The sequence below is a fragment of the Strongylocentrotus purpuratus genome, unplaced genomic scaffold (genome assembly GCF_000002235.5).
Source record: "Strongylocentrotus purpuratus isolate Spur 01 unplaced genomic scaffold, Spur_5.0 spur5_scaffold_20, whole genome shotgun sequence".
Taxonomy (NCBI): Eukaryota; Metazoa; Echinodermata; class Echinoidea; order Camarodonta; family Strongylocentrotidae; genus Strongylocentrotus; species Strongylocentrotus purpuratus.
In genome coordinates, this window is record NW_022145606.1 from 34,934,981 (window position 1) to 34,961,594 (window position 26,614).

The following is a 26,614-nucleotide window of genomic DNA, read 5'->3' on the forward strand; positions in this document are numbered from 1 at the left end:
TAAAATGCAGTGTACCAACCCTCTATTATTTGGACACAATGCTTCAATGATTTGCAATATGAATATGATATTCTGATATACTTCTTCTGGTTCGTTATCTCAAATTCATTTGATTGCTGTCTAAAGAAAAATTAAAATCAAATGAGACACAAATATGCACATGAGTTGAATTGCGCTAACAAGATGAATTCTACACGTCTTCATCTTCAGTGTCTGTGTCTATATCTAAGCATCTTTCATCTTTCACCTTGCAGTTTGTCTTCTTGCAAATGCAGTGGGTTAGTTCTAGCAAACTGCTAGGGGCAGGGGGTTGTTCTCCCCAGACAATATCTATTTCTCCATCTTCCACTTTCCAACCATGACCATGTGGACTTGGAATGTCAGGGGTCTGCTCTAGACAAAATTTGTGTGTACTGTGGCCTGATAATTAGCTCTCCTTCATGCCTCCTGATAGCACGGTTGACCTCTGTAATGTTGCAGAAATTGCGATAGCATTCAGCATGGTAACCTGGAACGGCACGATGTCTCCTACGTTTGAAAAAATAATAAAAGATAGATAATTCATAACAATTAAGAATTTCTGACAGTTTAAAGATAATGCTGCAATTGCCGAGGATACTAGATGTGCATTTCTTGTGATAAGGAGGAAATAGCTTGCTATGCTTGACAAGCAGTGAAGTTTAAACTTGTTAGGTGGAAAACGGTGACATTCCAAGGTAAGATTATGTTTTTTTCTTCACCATGCCATTGTTGAGGATGGCTGAGTGCCTGTCTAGATTTAATAAATTCCAATTCCTATTTCCAGTTGGTCATGCTAGTCCATGCCAAATAATTACACCCCCTAAATAATCTTGAGTATCTCCATTCTCCAGTGAACCTTGATGAATATACGAAAACAATACAAGACTAAGACTCTAAAATTGACTTAACTCGGACCAATTTAATCTGTCTCTCGCTTGATAACCTCTTATTATTCTGTCCGCCTTAAAAAAAAAAAATAACATACGATTGCCATCGGTATAGACCTCTAGATGATGATCTATGCCTTAGTTATGATATATGGCCAGGGCAGGGCCTAGGCTCGTACTCCAAGATCGGTTGAACTTTTTTAGACCCCTCCCCAGGACGTTGATCAATTACATGTACATCACTACATGTATGTAAAAAAAAAAAACAACATAAAACTCTGTCTACGGATCAGACTACAACCCAACCATATTTTAATAACGGCCACCGAACAAGAAGCAGATAATATTGGTCTTAGTACTGTGACAGAGGCCATGGCCTCAGGAAAAAAATTAACAAGGTGAATTCAGTTAGTTTCACTGTTTATACTAGTCTAGGTGAAGGTCTACAGACTTAGTTACTGACTTAGTTTGGCTGTGAGATTACATTGTTTTATAGTCCCTAGATTATTGTCACATGTAATTTGACAAATAAAGCCAATAGCCCTCCCACCCCTTACAAAAAAAAAAACACTTACCTCCCACTCCTTTCGTCTTGATCATTATCACAGAGCTGTTCTCTGTCGATGTCTTCTTGCTCTTCAGTAGCAGTAGGCGTTTGTATACTGTCCCAGTCATAGCGATCTGCGTTGTGTGCAATCTTACTTTCGATGGTATTTTCCGCTTTTTCCCATATATTTGCACATTCCTTGAATTTTTTGAAAGACTTCTACCTAAGAGGGATAACTCTGCTATGAGTTGCAACAACGTGCATGCAACAAAATCCTGTAATTGCACCCTCACAATCGTCGGCAGATGCGCTGCTGGTAACATCAACGTCCGACGATGAATACATCGCCATGTTCGCTGTATGCGCCTACATGAAACAAACCATGTGATTGGTTGATATGCGTGGAATAATCCGATGCCCACATGAAAGAGGAAATGTAATTGGTTTACATTTTCGAGATTTTGGACTCAAATTTCACGGTTTTTTCATCTTTTCTAAATAATGGTGGGGCTTCAGGAATGCCGAGTTATCTTTTGTGCATCCACACATATTTTTGTATCATACTGTCTCAGTAAATATTAGTTACTTTCGACGGGTCACGAAAGTTAAGAATTTTGGCCTATGGCCCATGGTCTATATCCCATTGAAACGCGTGTTACTTCTAACACACGTTTCAATGGGATAGTCAAGAAGTTAGACTTATGACAGTTTGTAGGAACGGGGCCCACAAGCCAACGCGTAAGTCGTGCATTTCTTATCGTCCATAAGATATCATAGCTATTAACATTTGAGAGTTGTAAATTGGCCGCAACGGTTATGTCACTGTTATGTAGTGGTGTAAAATTTCCCCGTTTGTTACAACACTACAACAATACGATTTTTTCAATTTTTTAAATTGAATTACTCTGAGGAATCTTTTCTTTTCAAATTAGGTAATCTTTATTCATACATACAGGACAGGAGTGAATCTAGAAGATTACCTGGGAAGGGGGTCGAAAAACGTGGGGGGGGGGGGCGGGTGGAGATTGAAGAAACTAATCATTTACAAATGCAAAAAGGGGAACTTCTCACTGTTTAAAAGATCTTTTTAAAGGATCATTTATAGACAGAATGGTATATATTATTTCGTTTTGTGGTAGCCTAACAAAACAGTATTCGTCATATTCGGCCCAACTCGATCCGGGTTGGCTACTCTGTCTTATATTCAACGGCACACAAAAAGTGATTGTTGTCGAGCGCCCTCTCACTATGTTCGTCGCTCTAGAAAGATTAGGCTCCGATTAGCTTTTCGAAAAGAAAAGACATGTGACCAGTCACCAACAAAAAAAACACACGGAAATATCACATAGTGAGATTTGAAGCTAGAGCTCATTAACATTATTTTTCTTAGCATGATCAGCTTTCAGTTGTAAGCTCTTCCTGCAAGTTATACTTTTTTCTATATTTTCAAGTAACTAAAATTCAAGTGAGGAGTTGTAGGGGGAGAAGATCGATGTTCTATAATGAAATTATGATAAATTTGTGATGAAACACAAGACAAACAATTTCCTTACATGAACATTTACAAACCTGTTAAGCCCATCAAGTCCGTAGTCGTTTTTTCTTCTTAACAATCAAACGTAAATGCTCATGAATATCAAATAAATGTAATAAGTATAGTGTATAAACGCAAGAAAATAAAATATGATGAAATACATATGACAAAAACAATCTTGAAAGAAACAGAATGAGCTGTAAAAAGTGTGTAATAAATGAGAAATGAATATTGACCATCAATTTAAGTGCACAAAGTGCTAATTTGAATGATAGAAGTCCCCCCCCCCCCCCACTCAGTGTTATTTAGGGTACGCATAGGAATGTTCCTTCCCTTTGAAAATACACCCTAAGTCAGGTGTGTAAAGTCACTGCGGCCGATTTTGTGTATATTACGAGCCGGACTTTGTAGCGTGAAAAGTACCCCTCTTTGGATTTTGGGAACATGAATGCGGTCTCTTTGTTACCGGAGTGGGGGGAGGGGGAGCTAGAAGTACACCGTCGAGAAGTCAGAAAATCGTGTTGCGCCGAATCGAATGACTAAAAAGCGAAAGAAGCACATTGTTCATTGTTTTCCATGAAACATAATAGATTGTAACGAAAACTTTATAGATTTGAAGAAGGAATACAAACCCGATATATACCTGACAGGACTAAAACCGTCGAATTTGAACGCGAGACAAATGAATTTTAATGAAAAACTCGCGAATTTGGCCGGGAAATTAATCTGAGGAAATAGAATTAGTCTCAAAATATGTCTCTCAAGAAATGAACAAAAGAAAAGAAAGATAACGTTGCATTGATAGATTATCCCCAACTATTGATATAAGCCCACGCTTATATCAATAGTTGGGGTCCATACCCTCCATAATATCATTAACAACCTCTTTGCGAACAGCTAGCGGTAAGGAGCATACACAAATTCATACATTTTTTAGAGACCATATTTGTAATATAATCAAATTGAAAGCACATATTTTTGTTAAAGGTAAAGACCAGTTCTGGTCATGCGATTGCATTGTGAAAGAAACGTTGTGGAATCAATCAGAAAAGGTTGATAATCTAGCATATCAGTATTGGAATGTATTGGAATAAAGTGTACTGCAATGTTCTTGAATCATCAAAATTATAAGAAATTTGGCCCAGTCTTGGTAAAGTTACGAGTACTGTACACATAAAGATGTATATGGGACTACGCGATGTCTATCCGGTCCGGATAGATATGATATTTACCAGATATATTAATTAGTAGGCGGTTTTCCCGCAACATTTGTATCATCACGTTTTAGTCAAAACATATTCTTTCACATGATTGGCAATAAGAGCTTCCATTTCATTTTTGAGAGGGGGAGGGGAAAGGGGGGGGGGGGTGCTTCTTTACATATTGCTCCGTTTAGTCTCATTTCACAACGCCCCCTATCGTCAGAGCATGTTCAGAGTCAGCAGCCTAACATGTTAGCCTATGGACGTTTTTTTTTTAAATCGTTAAAAATTCATTTTTTGTTTAAACGAAAAGCACATCCACCCCGACGTACGTTATTACTAGCTCTTTCATTGGAGCCCTCATGTCTCATTGACTTTTGAAAATTCACCCACCATAATTTTTCAAAATAGGTTACAAGCTCGTCTTTGCCTATAATACACATATGAAAAAAGTCTAACTTTGGACTCAGTTTGCCAAGCGATTTGAAGATTATAGGTCGAGCACACGAAACATAAAAAGCATGAATTATCATAGATCACTTCTGCCTATTTCATTATGTCCATTTCATCCAACCCCCCACCGTAATTTTTCAATTTAGTAAAAGCAAACATTTAGCCGAGGTAAGCAAAAACATGAATATTCATGACACACCATGGACTATTCGGTTATTAACAGAGGGGTGCAATCAGTCATCACGTCAAACTCCCCTAATTGCCACCAAGTATTTCATATAATTATATAGTTTGGTATGTTTCTTTTACTCACTCATGAATTATTAAATATCAATGATGGTTTAAAGAAATGTAAAAGAAATGTTAGTTGATATTAATTAACAAAGTAATTTATATTTAGCAAAGCAATCTCACATACAAAATTACTATCACGTGTCGTCTGCTACGCCGATTGTCGCCTGCTTCGTTAAAGGCACATATTTATCGTTTGGACTGTAAGGTATACCAGGGAGATTTGTATTTTCCGGCAGTACAACGTATAGCAGGAAAATGTTGTATATGCGGATCCTTGATTACGTAATGGAAGTGGCGAGGCGGTATGATTTGAATAACTTAGGCAGGTGAAAGTTATTGTATTGAGAAGGGAAGGAATGTTCGGAAAGGCATAGAGAGGGAAGTGGGCGTGGTAGCCATTCTAGCATTGCACCTACATCAGTACGATAATACACCCGACGGCGCGGGGTACCCTGCAACACAGTGGAACATTCTAAGAAATTAAAAAAATATCTACAAGATGGACCTCTTGAATCATCTGAGAAGTAACTTACCCTATTCTGATGACTTCAATGAATGTCAAGATAACAATGGCTGCTTTTCCATCCAAAAATAAAACTAGTTTGCAATTAGAAATAGTCAATTTATCGATAATTTCACAAAATATATTTGCCGCCGCATTCAATATGACGTCATTGACAGCTGAAATGCTAGTTTGGTAGTGACGTCGAACGAGCTATGTTTGTGCTGCAGTGATCGAGCGAGCGAAAATGAGACAATCGGAGCAATATGAATAATCTCTCATTCATCAGGTACGAATAATTGTATTTCAATAAATGCGAAATGCATAATTTTGTTGCTGGGTTGTACAATTAGTATAGCTTGTCCAACCTCATGTATTCAATTATCAGTTTGACTATTGAAATACAATTATTCATAATTTGTGAATTAATAATTTTTAACGAGGAGCCTAACAAAGATTTGCGTTTTAATTTAATTAAATAACGAAAGTGGTATATTGTTTGATCATTTAAGATTTCTCTAAACTAGTCACTTTAAAGCAAACATAAATAATGACAATATAAGCAGTTTGCAATTGGTTACTATGCCTACCAATAACTACTCATTTATTGTTTTACCAGAATACACTTGAAAGTATTGTAATAGAATAGGCCTACTTTTCTATATCTAGCTGGCTTCTGTATTTACAAACAGTCACCAATACCACTATATACGGCATGTATTTTCAATAGTAACAACACCTTTTCTTGTGAAATATCACACTTTATTGTGATATATTATTCAACAAATATCTGAAAATGTATTATTTGTTCAAATACTGACATAAAACATAACCATATTTCAGACTTTGCTGTTCCTTTGGCTTTTTTTCTGGCTTTTTTCTTCTTTCTCTCTGGCTTTTTTGTTTTTGTTTTTTTATCCACTGTTTGTTTTTAATTTGTTTACCTGTCTTTCAGTAACAGAATAAATGGAAAAACCAAATGATAATTTTTACTTTTAGGGAACTTATTTTACAAGGCCCTTTGGGCTTATTTTAGTTCCCCTTTTCACATTTTTGACTGGTAAATTTGGTGTCTTTGATACTGTTAACATGTATGATTGCATGTAATTTGTTTGTATAATGATTTGTTTGTGTAATGATTTTTTTTTTTATATGAAGATGGAAATAAATGAACAAATGATGTATTACAACAAAAAGAAGTTATTTCAATAATGCATGCGTATATAGTATTAATGATATATGACATTATTAAGGCATCTGTCTACATCATGCTGTTTGTTTTTTCATACAGATACTGAAAAGCAATGACAGTACGATTGATGAGGCTAACAAGTTTTGAATATTTGTTCCACATCAAAAGAATCTTAAAGTCACAACTAAGTAACAAATTCACTCGTCGATAGGTCTGCAACTATTTGTTCTCTACTTTTTCATAATATTTAGACCCCTAGATAAGCTGGAGGTCAAGTGCTTTGACGTCACTACCTTCAATCAAACGGTTGACGTACACATTCATTTTGCATGAAACACACTCTTCCAATATTGGGTTTACTTGGTATAATGTATAAGAGAGAGAGAGAGAGGGGGGGGTAGAGACAGACAGAGAGGCTTAGAAACTGAAAAAGACAGTATAGGCGTTGTTGTGATGATGACAATATCTTTACTAAAAGCCCTCGTTTGCATTGATTTGAGCATACCGTAATAACTAGCTGACACACAAAGATGACGCCGGATATCTAAGATATATATCTTGTGTAAATGTTTTCGTTTCATCTAGGCCTATGATATGGACAAGTCTAACCTTTCTTATCCGATACGTTTGATTCCTAAAATAGGTATACTTGTTGAGTACATCTGATGATACGTATGCAAGGAATAGGACAACTAGAGCCTTAATCAGAACAAACAGTTTCAGGTTTCAAGTTTCAAGTTCAGGTTTACTTGTTTCACATTTCACAAAACAGAATTCACATGAATGGCAATATTTGATCATAATATGAAATATACTCAAAGTATGACATTATATAATTAAGTCTTTGTAAAAACGTCGAAATTGATTATTTTAAATGGTAGGTTTATACAGGATGGAATATGAGGAACCTATCAAAAAGCTTAGCTTGTAGATTATAGGTTCCCCTAAATAAAAACTATTACTTGATTGAAGTAGTTGCAAAAGTGGACGTCATGTCCACCTATTACCATTGCTTTGTGCTCATGAAAACACGAGGGCTTCATTAAATCAAATTTCAAACGAATAACATTTTACCTACATATAAACTAAAGGTTTGTCTTATTCATTAAAAGTCGTTCGATAAGCCAGAGAAAGATAAACACATTATTACCTCTGGTAATAAATCCAACAACATTTAGGACTAAGGCCTAAAATAAAAACTTGTTGCATTACCCTTTGCGACCGACCCAAAAATCTGAAAATCTACGGTCGGCATTTTAAAAAAGGATTTTTTTTTTAACCGTTCTTTAGATTTTTTTTTATTATTATAATGAATATTTTGTTGGTTTAAATGAGATAAATGCATGAAATCAAATTATTTCAAAATTCTCACTCGTGCAAACCATGGATGATTATGAGGTAAAAAAGATATCAATGAAATGATGACGTTGAAACACATGCATTAAAGCATTAAAAACTGAGAAATATCAGCCAAAAGAGAGTTGGAAAAAGGAGAAACAAAAAATATTCAAATCTGAAAAATATCGGCCCAAAGAGGGCGACAAAAAAAGTTTGAAAAAATAAAAACTTTTCCGACCGACCGACCCATGTTTTGGCACCTAAAGGGCAATGCAACAAGTTTTTATTTTAGGCCTAATATCAACATCATGAAAGATTAAAACCAATACCATTACACTCTGTGTTTGTGCATATATTTTCAGGTTTTTAATCAATTCACTGGCGATCATCAGATCATAAGCGACGATAGAAGGGTTGGACGAGGGCAGGGACAAAAATGAACAACCTTTGACGAATAGATAACTACAAGCGTAAGACAAATAAGATGATATTAATAATTGGTACGTTGACACTAACGCACGTCCAGAACCCTCCCTAATAAAATATGTACCATGCGTGGCAACAGTGATGTATAACAGTGTTGAGGTGTAACTCTTGCTCACTGCAAACGTCCACAAGGGAAAAGATAGCCATTACATGAGAGGAATTGTGTACAAACATATATATATATATATAATCATGTGTGTGTGTGTGTGTGTGTGTTTGTGTGATTTGCAGCTTTGATTAAATGAAAACAGAGACCACGTCCACGTCTGATTCTTGTTCATGCATTTATTTCTAATGAGAGAAATTATGAAAAGCATAATGTTCGTTGAATACAAATAAAAATAGCGAAACAAATACATATTTTTGACGCAGGTGTACGGCAATTTTTTTTTTTAATTTCACATATGCAATAATTGTATTTGAAAGCCTCGAAATGCCATCTGTCACGTTAAAAAATAATAAACTGGATGTAAAGTGAAACAATGAGGGCGCATACATGGGAACCATTTTTGGGCAATGTAAAATTGACACCACCGCCCATTCTCGTTATAATCAAATAATTCTTACTTCAATTTTGGTGGGATTTGCGGCATATTTACTTTCTGGATTATAAGGATTAAATGATATCAGACATGTGGGGAATACGGTACAAAAGTGATGTCAATTTTAGGTGAAATATTAGGTGCGCAAACATAATGGCCTTCCGTCAAAAGTTTAACTTGTTTGAAAAAAAAAGTTATTCTCAATAAACAGGATGAATTATGCAATAGTGTGTCAACATTGAAAATAATCCGATATCATCATTTGTTTCGCCACTATGAGATATTTTACAAAACATAAATTTAACAATCAAGTTGTGTTCCCATTAATGGGATTAAATTGTGAAAGAAACGAGGTGGTATAAAAACTTTAAAATGGTAAGGGGCTGATTAAATCCTACTAAAAGTCATATGCACTGCAGACGGAAATGAGTATACGGACTACACACTTGAGGCATGCAAGTTTGTCTGAACCTGAACCGTCATATTTCACATGAGTGTGACGTCATTTCAAGAGCTGTTTTCCAGGTTAATATACCTCTCTAGAAATGTTGAACGTCAGCATAATGACACGGAGATTAATCTTAATTGTAAACATAACAGTCAAGACATATAATAGAGTTACATAAAATAACATTTCAATTTCTTCTTCTAAGTATTATTTCAAAAGATAAGGCAGATAAACACTTTAAAAGGTCTGATTATAAATAAACAACCTTTGGCGAATAATTGATTAAAAGAGCACGATAAAGTAAGATAATAATTAATTTGTTGGCAGTAACGCACGTCCACATCCCTCTTCAAGAAAAAAGGTAACATGTGTTGCAAAAGTGATGTATAATGGGGGGGGGGGGGAGGGTATTCGTACGCACTGAAAACGTCTTAAATCGATTTTAAAACAATTTTTTGCTTTGGATAAATCGGATGTGGTTGTGGAACATGAAACCTACGTACAAAGTCCTTGAATAAATTACAACAAAGCCTTAGTCCTGGTAGGGTTGGTGTTACCCCTTTCTAAAAACGGAGAAAAAAGATGAACAACATGATGTTTTTTGTACACACCCACACACATTTCACGTGATTTTTTTAATCTCGATATTCTTGCTGCCAATCTGGGTGTAGTGATAACTTTATGGGAATGACTGTCTTTATCAGGAGGATCACTCCTCAAGATATCCTGTGGTTTGAGATCGAGGGATCTTCCATTAGTCCATTTTATCTCTACCAACCTATGCACCTTGATTTCCAGTGGCACCGGGTGCCACCCCCACCCGGCCACACCCTCTCCTTCTCTATCTCTCTGAACAAGACGTGTAGAAAGATAGCTGCAACGCTTGTTCGGGTAATTAAGGTGGCGATGATTCTCATTGGTTCATTGCTTGAACTTGAAGAGTTATCATTTGCATACAATACGTTTTAACACGTGACAGTAGGTTGGACAGTGTTGATATCGCAACGCGCCCAATAATCCAAGATGAATATTCTTGCACACGCCACCTAGAAAATCGAAAAATCCTTGAATATAATTAGTTCAGGAGAAATCGTATGATGCGCACCTTAAAGAAGAACAATGTTTTATTACATTTCGTCATATGATCAAGATGTCAAGGTTGTAAGAACATCTGCATTTTCCACCTCACTAAATCAAAAGACAAATCAACGCTAAATTGGGTAATGTTCATGTTTTAGACAGTCGATTGATACGCAGCTCATCTCGTGTCATCTCTAGTATGCTTCCACACTGAACTAATCCACCTTGTAGACATGATGCGGACATTTTAACAATCTCCAATTACAGCAAAAACTGTGGCTTTAAACCATTTCCGGCGAATCTTTTAAATTGCAAGTGGAAACTTAACGACTCTTCACTCCAAAAAGTAACGACGATCCTCAACCACCCATATACATTCCAGCGCGGGATATTTAGGAGAACCGCAGGATCCAAGATACCAACGCTCTTCGTCATCGGATAAGAGCCATTTAAAGGTAAGCATGTTATATTCATACTGATGGAGAAAGAGAGACAGAGGGAAAGAGAAAGGGAAACCGAGAGAGTGAAAGATAGAGAAAGATATACGTAAACATATACAGATATAGAGAGAGAGAGGGGGGGGGGGGAGAAAGAGACAGACAAACAGACAGATAGAGCAAGAGAGAGACAGAGGGGAAGAGAAAGGGAAACCGAGAGAGTGAAAGATAGAGAAAGATATACGTAAACATATACATATATATAGAGAGAGAGGGGAGAGAGAAAGAGACAGACAAACAGACAGATAGAGCGAGAGAGAGAGAGAGAGAGAGAGAGAGAGTGGGAGGGAAAGAATGGAAATTAGCTAAAAGGGAAATAAAAGGCTTGCTCTAGTGACTCCTAAACAGAGTGTCTACCTCTAAATGTTTAACACGGTGCATACATTAAATAAATCATATAAACACATATATAAACAGATTAAAAACGATTAACACATACACATTATTAAATCGTGGGGATATATTTACATTCATATGCTATTTACTTTTTCATAAATATTGTTGTGATGTTTTGTGTAGTTCATGTTTATAAATGTTTAATTTGAAATCATATCGAATTACGAAATTTAATTTTATCCATCTTTCTTCAAAGATTACAATGTCACTATCAAATTTTAACAACGATACAAATAATACCAAGTGATTATTGTATATAAAACGTGCATACAAAATTGTTACAAATTTTAATACGTAGTCATGAAAACTTTATTATACAAATATAAACTGTTTTGAGAAGTTCTGGTTAAAACTATGCGCAAGAGGTGACTCCAATAACAAATGGTTATTGGAGTCACCGAGGCCCATAGTTTTAACCAGTACCTCGAATAGAAGGCATAGTATATTTGTTTTATGTTCTGCATCAAAAATATATTTAAAAGAAGAAAAAAATACAGTTTTTTGGGAAAAAATAAAATTCAGAATAAAAAAAATGTCAATATTTATCCAACAACAAATTTAAAATATTTTGTTTTCATTAATTAAAAAAACAAAAAATCATTTTGTTTTCAACTCCCACATAGTACTATCAAATAACACTCTCATATAATACTTTGCCAGAGCAACCTTAACATAGTTTAAATATTTCTGGTCACGTGGCGAGCTCTCAACCATCAATAATTTGTTGATGCATGATATAAATAAAATTATGTGGACTTAACCCTAATAAGGCCATCATGCCCCCCCCCCCCTCCACGATTTTTCTGATTGTTCGGGAACGCATATGGATGGCGCCCCTCCGCTCGCTGACATTTTTCTTTGGAATCTTGCGCAACTTTCAAAATATATTTTTTTGGAAAATCTGACCTACAATTACAAGGTCACGTGACCGTTTGTATTTGCATGTCAGCCCGAAAATCGCTCATTTTCGTGATTTGTGTACAAAACATTAATGAAAAGTCATTTTCCTAAAAACAGATCAAACATGGTTTATTGGGTCTTGTTTAAAGTTTAGGTGTTTGTTTTGGGAGTCAAAATAGTTTAATTGTAGTAAGAAATGAAATAAAACAACAAAAACAATAAAATACATAAGTTAACAAAACAAAGAAATACATAAGAAATTATCAAAACAAGACATAACATAAGGAATAAGCTGGATCTTCCAAATTGTGTTGTGTTATTATTCTTAATGGTCTAATGAGTACATTATGTAGTGAAAAAGAATGCTTAAATATGAATAATATATGATTTATGGGTAAAAATGTGATTTTATGACGTTATTTGCATAAATTACCATAAATATGCAAATGAGTAAATCTATGGTTAAAATGTGATTTATGACTTTATTTGCATATATTACCATAAATATGCAAATGAGTGAATTTTCATAAAAAATGAAATTATACTATTTTATACACTTCACTTGACGTGCGTGCAAATTTTCGCGGAGATCGGCCGCTTCATGGCCGAGATCTTATGGGGGGGGGGGGGATAATGCTCCCCCGGCCTTACTAAGACCTTAAATAGCCCGGCCTTTTTAAGGTTAACAGCTATACTATTTTGTGAAGTAACTTCTCATTTTGTTTTGTAATGCAAACTTATGTATGTTGTCGATGCTATGTTGCCGTTGATGAGTGGATCATTGGATAAAATACATTATTTTTGACATGCCCCTTCTTGTAACGATTTTGTGTTAGAATATAGCAAGTGTCGTTATGCCATTTTATTACAAAAATATGTGCATTTCAATAGAACAAGAGTTTTTTAAAGCCAACTCAAATTTAAGAAAATTACCATTATTATAAAAATTCTAATATATTGATGATGAAGACCTTAAATAGCCCGGCCTTTTTAAGGTTAACAACTATGCTATGGTGTGAAGTAACTTCTTATTTTGTTTTGTAATGCAAACTTATGTATGTTGTCGATGCTATTTTGCCGTTGATGAGTGCGCCTAGAAACAATGTATTAGGCGCGTTATAAATGTGATCTATTATTATTATTATTATTATAAAATACAATATTTTTGACATGCCCCTTCTTGTAACGATTTTGTGTTAGAATATAGCAAGTGTCGTTATGCCATTTTATTACAAAAATGTGTGCATTTCAATAGAACAAGAGTTTTTTAAAGCCAACTCAAATTTAAGAAAATTACCATTATTATAAAAATTCTAATATATTGATGATGAATCCTGGCGATCGTTCTTCTTCTCCCTTCCCCTCTCTCTGTTAACTGTAAACCATTGTATATCAGGTCATTATGGACAAACATATGGTAATTTGGGATGAGGGTATCTGGTGTTTTTATAATGGGAGTCCGCTGAAATTTATTCCAGTAGCTAACGACTCCTGTATCCTTTCCTTGATCGTTGAGGGTGAGTGATTGATTTCAGGTTCTTTCATTATTTTCAGAGATTGTGTGACACGTGGTTCGGTGAAAGTTACTCCATTATCGATATCCTACACTTAACAAATTCCGTTCTTCAAATCTAAACTTCGATTTTAACCCAAGTCTTAGCATGCTATCCCTATCGTTAACTACACAAAGCCAAGAAAACACATAAAAGCAGAAGCAAATGTAAGGATGATTTAATGAGGAAATCTTGATGTCCATCGGTTGAAAGCAATATGAATAAGGAGGCACCACACTTTATTTGGTGACAAAATGATATTTATCAGTTCATTTATTTTGTAATTTTATGTTTACTGAGCAGCCCTTTAAGTTACAAAAATGTAGTGTACATTGTGGGAAATGTAGCTTGTAAACTAATAAAAACAAGTTTTAAGATTATGCTCTGAGCTGGAAAAGGGATCCTTTTTAGAAAAACCACACATTGAACCACTTACAATATTGAATAATCTTACTATGAAAATGAATTGCACTACATGAAAAACTACCTAAACGTAATTACAAATATATTTCATTTTCCAATGAATCCTCCAAACAAAAGAGGGCTTCAGTGTTGACAAAAACAATGCATTTCGCTACATTTCACTTCGGATCTGGCCCTGTATTCAGATGTACTGCTCGTTCCATGATTGCATAATAAATGGGGTGCCACTGTAAATCACCAGGCTTTTCAAGGATACCAAATTTAAGTATGATAATAAAGCAACATGAGAGAATCAACGCTAAAACTCAAATTGCATAAATTTGTTAATGAGTTTATATGAAAAGATATCTCAAGACAAAAGGCCTATAATCTAGATCAAGAAATACGTTTGCACAAAGCTCTAAAAGTTAAAGAGAAATCACTATTTGCATAGGAATTTAAAATTGGACTGAAGCGGCAGTGTCACTGCGACGAAACGCCGGGCAACTTTCCCATTTGTTCCATCACACAAAATGACACAAATTCAAGTTGTCAAAATGTATGAAACGGGAGGATCTGTTCTCTGTAAAGGACATTTAATAATTATGCTGCCCACAGTATATTTTTATTATTGCCCAAAGGAAGAAGGTGCATATGAGAAAAAATAAAAGTGGTGATATTTTTTGAACACGACAATCGGGAGACGTGTCCGTAAAATACGTCCCGATTAAGTGATAAAAATAGAAAATGTTCGATTAATAGATTTAGTGATCTCATATTTCAAACACTCATAACTTTTTTTTTTATTGCTGCTCCGATTTGTTTCAAACTTTCGCCACTCTGTCTCTCTTGTTTTTCCGCTTTCATAAAAAATAGTTATTTACAAGGTTTTGATTGCCGTTTAAAGCATAATACATTTCATAGGCACTGTATTTTGACCCCAAAAAAAGGCCCTTGGAACATAATATGGTAAGTTGTCTTAATACTCGAAATTAATCAATTGACGATACAATTTATTTGAAAAAGTAGAAACTGATCCTATGATAAGTAAAGCATGCATCAAGGAATGTTTAAGACAAATTCGCAATTTAAATTTGAACTGAAAGGGCAATCTAGCCTGTATCGAGTTATTAAAACTTTGAAGCCCAAGCTACCATGACAGCTAGTGTAAAAAAAAAACATAATCAGGGCGCTTCTGGATTGCGCATGCGCATGACTTGCCCAAACTTCGCGCTTGTTTAATAAAATGACCGCCCCAAAACCAGGGGGCCATTTCAAATATCGTGCGGTCTCTCATTTGCATATTGTCTTGATGTTGACATAAATGGTTCGATCGCATGCCGCTTGAAAATTGATTTTCTGAAACGGATTATACTAGATGATTTTATTTGTGCAATAGGCCAAGGAAAAGCACCCTACATCTCTCCGAACTCTATTTTAAAAACATATGCTTGCTATTTAAAAGTAGTTAGTTGTATTTTGTTTGTTCCACCCATCTTTTGGTTTATGTTCAATTTGTTTCTCATTCAACTACTCGCTATATCATATGTAAAATGTGAAAGCATGAAAGCATAATATTCGTAATAATTACTTGGAAATGATACCCATGACTGTTGGTTGTTATGATAAACTTTCAGATGTTAGTCGGTAGGCGTCTAAGTAACTTGTATAGTCAATGTATAGTTACGGTTAATTTGATTGGAAAATAAAGAACATATGCTCAAACATACAATAAAAAAGTATGACCAAGTTAAAAACATTCAAGTACGATCATTTATCATGGTGTCCGTTTAGCATTTACGAACGATTAATTTAAAAATCAAGTTGAGTTCCGTCAATGTGATTGCATTGTGAAAGGGAAGGAGGTGGTATAGAATTATAAACATTGTAAGGGATTGATCCTTAAATATGCTTGAAAGTCTAATGCACTTCAGAAATGAGAATATGAACTACACACACTAGTGGCATGAAAGTTTGTTTGAAATGTTGAACCTTTACCTTCATATTTCACATAGTAGGTCATCTAAAGAGTTTTTCTTTAAGGTTCATATACCTCTCTAGAAATTGTGAAAGTCAGCTGAATGACACGGAGATTATTCTGAATTGTAAACAGTTCATTTATCTTAGAATGATGCCTTTTTCAAATCAATAATGATGTTTTAAGATATCAGCCAGATAAACACTTAAAGATGTCGGATACAAAGATAAACAACCACTGACGAAAAAAATGTTAACAGAGTAAGATAAAGAAGATAATAATTAACATATTGGCAGAATCGCACGTCCACAACCCTCTTCAAGAGCATAAGTATCGTGGGCGGCAAAAATGATGGGAAATGGTGTGGAGGGGTTCTTTGCGCTCATTAAAAACCGTCTAAAATGAAAAATAAAGACATTGCATAACAGGAATTGGATGTGAGTGTGTAATGTACAGCCTATGTGTCTATTTTTTAAATGAAATGACAACAAAGCCCAAGATCAGGTCAGATTAATGATAGCTATTTCTAAAGGGGGAAATAATAAAAAGAATATTGTTTTCCTTAGATATAAATTAAAATCAAAATAGCGATACATAACACATTTTTGGACCCAGGTATAAGGATACATTTTCTGTTTGTTTCATAAAAGTAATACCTTTATTCACAAGCCACAAAATGCCATCTGTTATTCGCACAATCCTAATCTGTGTGTAAAGCAACATTTGACACTACTGCCCTTTCTTATGAAAATCAAATTGTTCTTACTTGACTTTTGATGGAATAGTTGGCACACGTACTATCTGGAATAAAATGGATCAAACATAAGGGAAATCCAATGGGAAAGTTTTGTCAATTCAACTGAAATATTAGGTGCGCAGAAACAGGGCTGTCCATCATTATAGTTTAACTTATTTAGAAAATAGAAAACAACATTATGCTCAAAGAACAGGATAATTTATTCAATTAATATTTCAACATTGACAATAATCCGATATGATCATTTTCCTGGCCTCCATAAGAAATTTTACGAATAATCAATTTACAAGTCAAGTTCAGTTCTCGTTAATGTGATTATATTGTGAACGAAGATGAGGTGGTACAAAATCTTTAAAAGTCACATGCGCTACATACAGAAACGAGTATATGTACACTTGTGGCATGAAAATTTGTCTGAACCTGAACCGTCATATTTCACTTATGAGATCATCTGAACAGCTTGTTTTTCTTTTTTCTATTCCTCTCTAGAAATGTTAAAAAAAGGATAATGACACGGAAAGTAATGTGAATGGTAAACAATTGTTCACTGCTCCTACCTCCTAGACTATAATTATATAAACTAACATTTCACCTACATCTACTAGTGCTTTTTCAAGTAAATATTGATATGTCAAATGATAAGCCTGATAAACACTTTAAAAAGTCTGGTACAAAAATCAACAACCTTTGACGGAGAATTAATTAAGAGAGTAAGATACATAGGGTAATAATTAGCGTTTTTTTGCAGAATAGCACGTCCACAACCCTCTTCCCCCAAAAAGGTACTATGGGTAGCAAAAGTATATATGGGGGGGGGCGGAGAGGTTATTTATCCTTACTACAAACGTATACAATGTGGATCATAGATGGAGTGTTGGTGTGTATAGTGAAGTCATATATGTTTAGTCTTGGAATAAATTACAACATAGCCGAAGTCCTGGTGAGATTTGTGTTACCTCATTTTTAGAACAGTAAGCTAAAATGCATAAATGCTCGTTTTAAATGAGAATTACAAAAAAGCGATTCATAACATACTTTTGACACAAGTATAAGAGTACATTTAATTTCATTTGTTTCATTAGTGCAATCATTTATCGAGTTTGTTTTTTCGCAGTTTGATAGTATAGTGCAACCACCCACACACACATCCACATACAGGCATATATTTCACGAAGCGTTTGATTTTAAAACGTTTTCTTGTCCATCTTGAATTATTGAATTAGCTTGACTGTATGTAAAACAAACTACAAAGAACATGAATACGCTTTAACATGCCGATTGGTCCTTAACATGGGAATAAATAATCATTAAATAGAACAAAGTTTCATGCAGAAAATGCAGAGATTAACAATATACTAACGATGGATGTTCAAATAATGCATGTTATGGAGTTTGGAGGACTCTTTTTCGTTTATAAAAAATTGCTATATGGACTTTATATGAACAATTAAGAAGTTTGCTAAAAATTGATCTTCTTCTTCTTGAGTCACTGCGCCACAAGGTTCGCTCTTGATCAAATTGTCGATATCCAGTGTCGGGTGCATTGTATCGCACAAAGGGGTCAGTGCTTCCCAAAATTCATGGTGTGATAAACCATTAATAGTTCAAAAAGGAAATACTTAACCTACAGCTGGGTACGTGTTTCATATTATAAATCATATTTCGAGAGATAACCAGACAGGTTAGTCAACACTCCAAAATTCAACAACATAATGACCTGAAATATGTGATTAAAGGTTAGAAAAATAGTGATTACAATTAGTAATCGTGCAGATGTACACTTAAACAAGCACTTTAGATAAGCAATAAACATTCACAAGTTATTGACCCTCTATTTGTTATCACAAAATATTTCATAGCATTTCCTCTTTAACTTCAAAAGGTTGTGTTTGATTGTTTTATTTATTTCAATACGTTGTTTAAGTAAACGTGCCTTTAGCCTCACGGCTGTTTTTCAGCAATTCCGTATACAAAAGAAGACACTTCATATCTTTTCTGTAAGACAGAGAATACAATTTATGCCTAAAAAAGGTATAATTACTACCTTTCATTACCTATTATTTAGAAACACTTCTCAAGTACGTGTCCCCATGGATTGTAGAAATCTACAGAGTAAAACAAATTATATATCGTTACGCATAATTTTTATGTTTGCATGCGCGATATTGATCCGCCAAACACCCTTTCAACGATAATGAATATCATAATTATTTTCTTTTGTATTGAATACCCAACATATTCCGCAGTAAAAATGCGGGTTTCATATTGATTATTGAAGCTCTATTTGTGGCATATGTTCACTTTACATTTATTTAAATAATGAAACATACAACTAATTAACAATTTGATATGACTAGGCTTAGTGTCAATCGAGAAAACATTGATATAAGAAACTGCATTTTTAATTTCCAATACATTAAAATGCAAATGTGCTCAGGAGATAAATTGTCCAATGCCCCTACGCCCCTCATCGTATAATGAACTCCCTCCTCCTCCTTACTTCTTGTGATAGCTTGTGCCATGCGGTGTTTTCGTGATTCTCGTTCAAATAGTCAAGGCAGATATTCACATATGACAATTGACAAAGAGCCGATATTGAATTTAAACCAAAACAATCTTTTGGTTATGTAGCTTTATCGTTGTCTTGAAATCTTTTGATTCGTTTATAGATTCTACTAACTTGTCTTTCGCCAATATTTTGTATTGTTCGTTTAATATTTAATGAACAATTTGTCTTTTGATTTGACTCTCCTGCACACATGAATTTAAACAACATCAGGGACTACCATAGCACTTCTTGCACTTTTTTTGGAAAACAGAACTTATAAACAATATATATTTGTTTTAGAGATTAGCCCTTTTTTGTTTGTGTTATTGTTATCATTTCCTTTTTTAAATAGTTTTGCCTAAAAACAAAATACTAAAATTGCAACGTATGCAGTGATAAGTATATACAATCCCTTGTTGTTAATTCAAAGAAAACCTCACCCCCTTAATCTTTTTTTTTTTTTTTTTTATTCCGACAGGTTTATTGTAGCATTTATTCTTGCCCATTAATCTACAATATTTTCCACCAAAGCGTATGAGAGATGTATGAAGCTAGATATTCTATGCATAAGGTACTGTTTCTCAGCACGCCACGGGCATCGCCATTTTTTTCTCGATAACGTGACGTACTATGCGGAGTATAATAGGGATACAACAATAAATCTTCCCTGGGTAAACACAATGATCATGTATTTATATCTCCGTATGTTGCTTTGACTATTTTATTACTTTCATGGGTTTAACAAAAAAAATGTATAGCTTATGATTTTGGTAATGAAAGTTAATACGAAATATGAAATAAAGTTAACTGAAAAACTAAAAGTAAGCAAACATAGCGAACAAGCGTTGTAAATATATTATAAGATACTGGGCTCTTTCCTAGTTTATAATATTTTGTTTTCCTCAATTTGACAGTACTGTTATTCAAAAGATTATCCAAAATGGACTTTTGATTATTTTCTCCCCCGAACCACTAAACAACTTTTTTTTAAATCCATTCTCTATTTTCTGTTTCCATATCTTTCTCATTTACTGTTTTTGTTAATCTTTCGTGTTTTTTTTCGTTTTTTTTTTTGGTGGAACTGTTTTCGGCGATGGCAGCCGCCTCCAACCATAACTCCAGTCTGAGTATTGGAGGTAACGTTCTGTTACAGTTTAACTGGGCTGTCCTGTTCCTCCTCATTCTTATTTCTCTTTTTACACTTCTCTTCCCTCCTAAATATTTTTTTCTTCATCCTGTTTTTTTTCTTCTTTTGTTTAGTTTTGTTTCGTTACCGTTCCTCGAATTCGTTCCTCTTCATTCTTAAACTTTCTCATCTCATAACCCTCTTCCCTTCTATTTTCTTTCCTCCTCCTGTTCTTTCTATTTCTGTCTAGGCTTCTTTTTCTTTCCTGCTTTCCCTTTCGTTCTATTAATCTTCCTTTCTTTTTACCTTTTCGTTTTTCTTTTGTTGCTCTATATTATCCTTTTCCGTTTTCTCCTCCCTCTTTCCTCCTTTTTTCTTTCCCTTTTGTGCCGATAGAGGTGCCATATTCTAAAGAAATTTGGAATCAGGTGTTACACCCCTAATTCCCCCTCCCCCTTCTCGCGACCCCGCTGAAAGAACGGGGTCATCCTTGTTCACCCAGAGCCCACAAGTATTAATGCCCAAGAGACACACAGACCCACGACTGACGAAACAAATCAATACATAAGGAAGATAACAAGCATGTTGATTGATTGATTGATTGAAAAGGTTTTATTAATTGCACTTCGCAGCCAGATGGCTGAATTATGAACAATTTACATTGGCCTTGTGAACACTCTGGAAAGTGGCTACATACATTTCTTCTAACAGAGTGGCCTGTCAAGTTTTGTTACTGATTAGGAGATACTTCCATGACCAAACAGATTTAGATCATGACTCACTTCATGCTGGATTGAAAGTGTTAGCACTGGACTTACAAGTTCCTTTACTCTGCATTGTCTCTATAGTAATGGCGACGCAAGGAGGTATTGTCGACAGTCTTCTCTTCCAGCTGGCTGAAGACATCGAGACGGGTGAGCAGATTGAAACCTTAGGACGAGCTCTTGGATTTAAAGCTGCAGCTATTAATAGATACACTGACACCAATAACAAAGGTGACCGAGTAACTTGCAAGGGAACACGTGACATGCTGTTTGACTGGAGACAGACCGTGGTGCCTTGTGACCAGCATCTCAGACTGAATCAAGCTCTCACTGACGCTAAGCTGGTTATGCTTGCTGATACATATCTCAAGGAGACACCAAGTACTACAGGTGGGTCTATCAGTGCTAGAGTTCTTACAATCACTTCTTTCAGCTTATTTTTTTTTTCGAACATAAACTCAGAGAATTTCCATTTATCACTGGCGTAGCGAGGGCCCAATGGCACTGAATTTGAGATGGTGAAGGACAGTGTTGTCCCATTTCCGTCTCTCTCTGTCTCTCTGTCTGTTTCTCTTTATACAAAAAGTCTCTCCGCTGCGCCGTTTGGGGGGGGGGGCATTTAGATTTATCATTGTAGTTCACTGTTCATAAAGTGGCTCTTAATAAAAAGCCGCTCGGCCTGCTTTCGATTTTTATTTTAGGTAAATGTTTAATTGTTTTGGCTTATCGATTTATCAGTCTTTCTATCAATAACACGTAAAATTAATAAAAAGTTAAAATCCTGAAATGTTGCAATTTGACCAGTTAATTGTTATGTAGTCAAGGACAGCTCTCCAGTTTGTCGTCTGATAAAAAATAATACGAATTTCTGTTTTCCTCATACTCACCTTCTCCCTTTGGGTCGCTACTTAAATGGTTTCATGAACAGCATATCGGCACAGGTTTTTTAAAAGTAAAGATCCTCTGGTATAATACATTCCGACAAATTGGCGTTTTAGTAATTCCGTTATTTGGAACAAATTGGGAGAGTCGTCCGCCACTATCCATCACAGTAACATGACCGATTCGGCTAATTTGAAATTCCTTTACGTCATGTACGTATACCGATTGCAATTTAAAAAACAACAACCTCAAAACGCTCTTATTGTTTGTCCTACATCCTTCTCACTTTCACAAGTCTGCTTTTGTATTTTATCTGCTTTCTGTCTGAGCAATTTGATATTAAGGTTGGATTTTCCTTTACGTGTGTTTCCTTGCCTTTACTCCATGGGGAAGCGGACAAATGTCGGAACAATGAAACTTGACGAGATTAAAAAAGAAAAAAAAAAAAAATCACATAGCATATTTGATCGGAGTGGATAGGGGCAGAGATCGAGGGAATGCATTAAGATAATTTCGTCTTATGTTCTTGCATCATTCCAGATATCTCCAGTAAGAAGATCTCGGACTCTTTGACTGTTGAGCAATGTCGCGAAAAGTTGAAAAACAACTACCTGCATGAACTGTGCAAAATCCAAATGAAACCATGGGATCAGAATGACTATGCTGAGTTCAAAGATATGCACACGGTGGTCACAATGGTGAAGAAGGACGTTAATGGACAAAACACAACAATGAAGGAAATACTCCAGGGTTCTGTATCTGACATATTTTCAACGAAAGTAAATGGCATACTGCCAGCTCGAATCCTCATTTCGGCTCCCGCTGGACGTGGGAAGACCACGGCTGTTGCTAAGATGGCTTACGACTGGGTTCATAGAGAAAGGGGGTCAGCATTAGAACACCTACCACTTTTGTTTGTTGTGAAATTCCGAAACACGGGTCAACTTACATCGATCGGAGAAGCCATCAAATCCCAGCTCTTGAGTGATGTTGATGATCTCACACCAGAGGGTCTGGAGAGTTTCATAAGAAAGAACCAGGGAATATGTCACATTATACTAGACGGGCTAGATGAGTATGCCGGTATTCCTTCTACGAATCAAAGCTTAATGAGCAACATTGTCAATGTCATTCGCTGGAAGGAGTTTCCACATTGTCGAGTTCTTGTTACAACACGCCCTCACCTAGAGAACTTCTTCAATCAAGCGGAACTTCCACGGGTATACACAAAGATGTGGATCGAAGGATTCTCTCGAGAGAGCTCTCGAGATTACATCGACAAATTCTTTGCTTCGATTTCGAATCCTAATAAGGGACATGGTCTGAAGGCTTACCTTGAAATCCAACCACTTATTGATGAACTTGTTATAACACCCCTATTCTGTCTCATGGTCTGTCACCTGTGGAGTAATGGCCTACTTGACAGTGGTACTACTACTCAAACAGAATTGCTGGACAACGTAAATGTTTTTCTAATGCAACATTCAAACGCCCGATCCGAGTCGAGAGTTAAAATCACACCCAAAATGTTAAGGAAATTAATTCTTCAACTAGGGGAAGTTGCTCTAACTGGTCTGCTCGACGATGCTAAACAACTAGTCTTCACGTCTCATGATTTCCGAAGGGTTCCTGCAATACTTGATATGGCCTGTAAACTTGGGATAGTATCCAAGAAGACTGTTTCATCAACATGCCTTCCTCAGTCTAACGAGACCACTTCCACTACAATTGAGTTTTATCACAAAATCGCACAAGAACACTCGGCTGGAAAATTCCTCGCTGATCAAACGTACCACTTTCTGTTACATTTCAAGAAGTCTAAGTTAGATAGAGTACTACGCAAGATCAAAGCAAACATCGGTGACTACGAGAATCTCATCCGATTCGCCGCTGGCACGGACAACAAGCTCTGTATTCGAATAATGGAGATGGTCCTTACCAACAACTGTTTGGATGAGAGCGAGCGATACCGCATTCTCCTTGACTGCTCATCAGAGACCACGAATACAGAAGAAGGTGTGTCTTCGTTGGTTCGAAGATGTGTGAATGCAGAAAGTATTGTTCTAAAGTCACCGACTGTCTACACCGTCGTTGGGATGCAAAATCTTCCAAAGCAACTTAAACGTGAGGTATGCACATTTTCATTTAACGGAATGTGAATACAATAACCGTTTCATTAGAATGTTTAAGTTTTCATTTATCTGTTTTGAATCGCAATGCTATTATAATTTATGTTATTCATAATCAACTGCATCTGATCCATACTGCATGATAAAACGATCAGTACTCATGATTTATTTTCATTATTATGCTACGTTTGCCCAACTACGGCCTCAATCAAGGTACCGAATATCAGAAACTAGACAAATAGTTTTAAACAAATTAATAGTAATAATAATTTTTTAACAGGCGCTAGGGCCTATCCCTATTAAGAAGATGACGAGGAACAGTGAATATAAGCATGTAACCTATGTAAAACTAAGGAGCTGTTTTTTCAACATGGAAGAAAATAAAAGTTATAAATGCAAAACCGTGAAGGGGAGGGGGAGGGTAGCTTACCGGAGATTATTCTAAGATCAGGTTACAGTCTTGATTGCATTAATGATTACCACAACAATCAAGAGATACAATAAAAACTAATTAATGTTATTCTATTCGTACAATCCGTCTTCAATTCTCTTTCTTTTACTCTCTCTCTCTCTCTCTCTCTCTCTATTTTAAAACTAGGTTAGGACAGTAAAGTTCGAGGGATCTACTTTAACTACAGACGTGACGAGTGGACTATGGGCCTGCCTGGAATCATTTTCGATGATACGTACTCTTACCATCTCTGACTCCTCTCTCAGCTTCCGTGTTTCTCCCGCTGAGCTTCCATCCGTCACACATCTATCAGCCGAGATAGTGACGTCACAAAGCTATGAAGGTTTGCTCTCATCGCTTCCTGGCTTGAGAGATATCGATATCACTATCGGTTATGCAGAGAGAGACATACATCAAATCACGGCTGGTCTTCGTCGGACCGGAGGACAGCAGCTCACAACTATAAGACTTGAAGCACCATCATCACTACCATCAGAGAAGAAGAGTGTATCGACAGAGACAATGAGAGGACTGGGTCATCTGATCAGAGAACAAACCAAGAACCTACAGTGGCTTTGGCTCTCCAGAGTTAATTGCAGAAAGGAGGAAGACTTGGTTGAACTCGTCGAGTCGTGTAGACATGTGAAGACACTGAATCATCTAGTGTGAGTTTATTATACAAAAGTTGAGTCAGTCAGTGATAATAATAGGTCTACTGATAATAACAATGATAGCTTTTTTTTAACAATTTATAATCATAATAACCAGATTGAAACGCAAATAGTATCAAAGATACTGTACTGACTAGATGAATTTTTGTTTACATCATTTTACCATGGGCAATCGACACCTAGCCTCTATCTAAAGACTCTTCATTTGTACTTTCTGCAATTGTTTTACAATACACAATTCTTAAATGTACTCATCTACAAATGGGCTATCGACATCTAGCCTGTATCTAAAGGCTCTTAATTTATACTTTATGCATTTATTTCGCAATACACAATTATGAAATGTAATCTAAAAATGGGTGAATTTTTTCTATCCATTCCTCCTTTCTAAGCAGTCTTACACTTTATTGATATGTTGCAGGTTTCTTGGCTGTGGTACACAAGCAGGCAGTAGTCTAGAACTGCACGTCAGCGAGCTTCTTATCTCACAGAAATCACTCATGGTGATTGTCTATCATGTAAGTAACCTACTAGGTTTTTTTTTCTACACGGGTGCAAGGATATACTTTTGAAATTGTAACATTGATTTATTATAGAGTGATGAGGAGTACTATAGGGAGTGGATGTATGCACTACATGTACAAGTTAATTATGCTTATATGCTTGTGATGACAACAGATTAAAAAAAAAAAATGAAGATGAAACTGAAATTCAATACTACCTCTAATAATAATACTTACAATATGACAACAAATATAATAAACGATGTTTTCGGAGTAAGAATTAGGGTGCCTATCTAAACAATCTACCAGTCATTTGCAGATTCACGTGTATGCAAACGAAAGTGATTGTTTTATTGGCCACATAACCATGACAACTCGGCCCATGAAAGCGTGGTTTTAGCATACGTATAGAGCGTTTTATGTGACAAGTTTGTAGAGAGATGGATTACGAATTATTCACCATGAATTCAAGTCAACTGGTGTCATGGGTATTGATATATTCATCTCTAAAATGTGAATGAAAATTAATAA

The 26,614-nt window shown here is 35.6% G+C and overlaps 2 protein-coding genes across 2 annotated transcripts; one reads left to right on the forward strand and one right to left on the reverse strand.

Moving 5' to 3' along the window:
* Positions 1–245: 245 nt before the first annotated feature.
* On the reverse strand, positions 246–1,997 carry LOC115927422. The gene is made up of 2 exons (XM_030993289.1): positions 1,484–1,997; positions 246–528 (listed from the first exon to the last, which is right to left on the reverse strand). Exons 1-2 carry the CDS (start codon positions 1,776–1,778, stop codon positions 428–430), a joined length of 396 nt encoding a protein of 131 aa, XP_030849149.1. The 5' UTR covers positions 1,779–1,997; the 3' UTR covers positions 246–427.
* Positions 1,998–21,533: 19,536 nt separating this feature from the next.
* On the forward strand, positions 21,534–25,578 carry LOC105446828. The gene is made up of 4 exons (XM_030993881.1): positions 21,534–21,837; positions 22,870–24,458; positions 25,057–25,144; positions 25,406–25,578. The coding sequence occupies exons 1-4, from the start codon at positions 21,534–21,536 to the stop codon at positions 25,576–25,578; spliced, it is 2,154 nt and encodes a 717-aa protein (XP_030849741.1).
* Positions 25,579–26,614: the final 1,036 nt, after the last annotated feature.

Bases quoted from the DNA above. Each gene is read 5' to 3' on its own strand.
- LOC115927422 (XM_030993289.1), bottom strand. From the start codon at position 1,778: ATGTTACCAGCAGCGCATCTGCCGACGATTGTGAGGGTGCAATTACAG. The intron at 529-1,483 runs GTAAGTGTTTTT...TTTCAAACGTAG, and splicing joins CAAGACGAAAGGAGTGGGAG to GAGACATCGTGCCGTTCCAG.
- LOC105446828 (XM_030993881.1), top strand. From the start codon at position 21,534: ATGGCGACGCAAGGAGGTATTGTCGACAGTCTTCTCTTCCAGCTGGCT. The intron at 21,838-22,869 runs GTGGGTCTATCA...GCATCATTCCAG, and splicing joins GGAGACACCAAGTACTACAG to ATATCTCCAGTAAGAAGATC. The intron at 25,145-25,405 runs GTACTCTTACCA...CACTACCATCAG, and splicing joins GGAATCATTTTCGATGATAC to AGAAGAAGAGTGTATCGACA.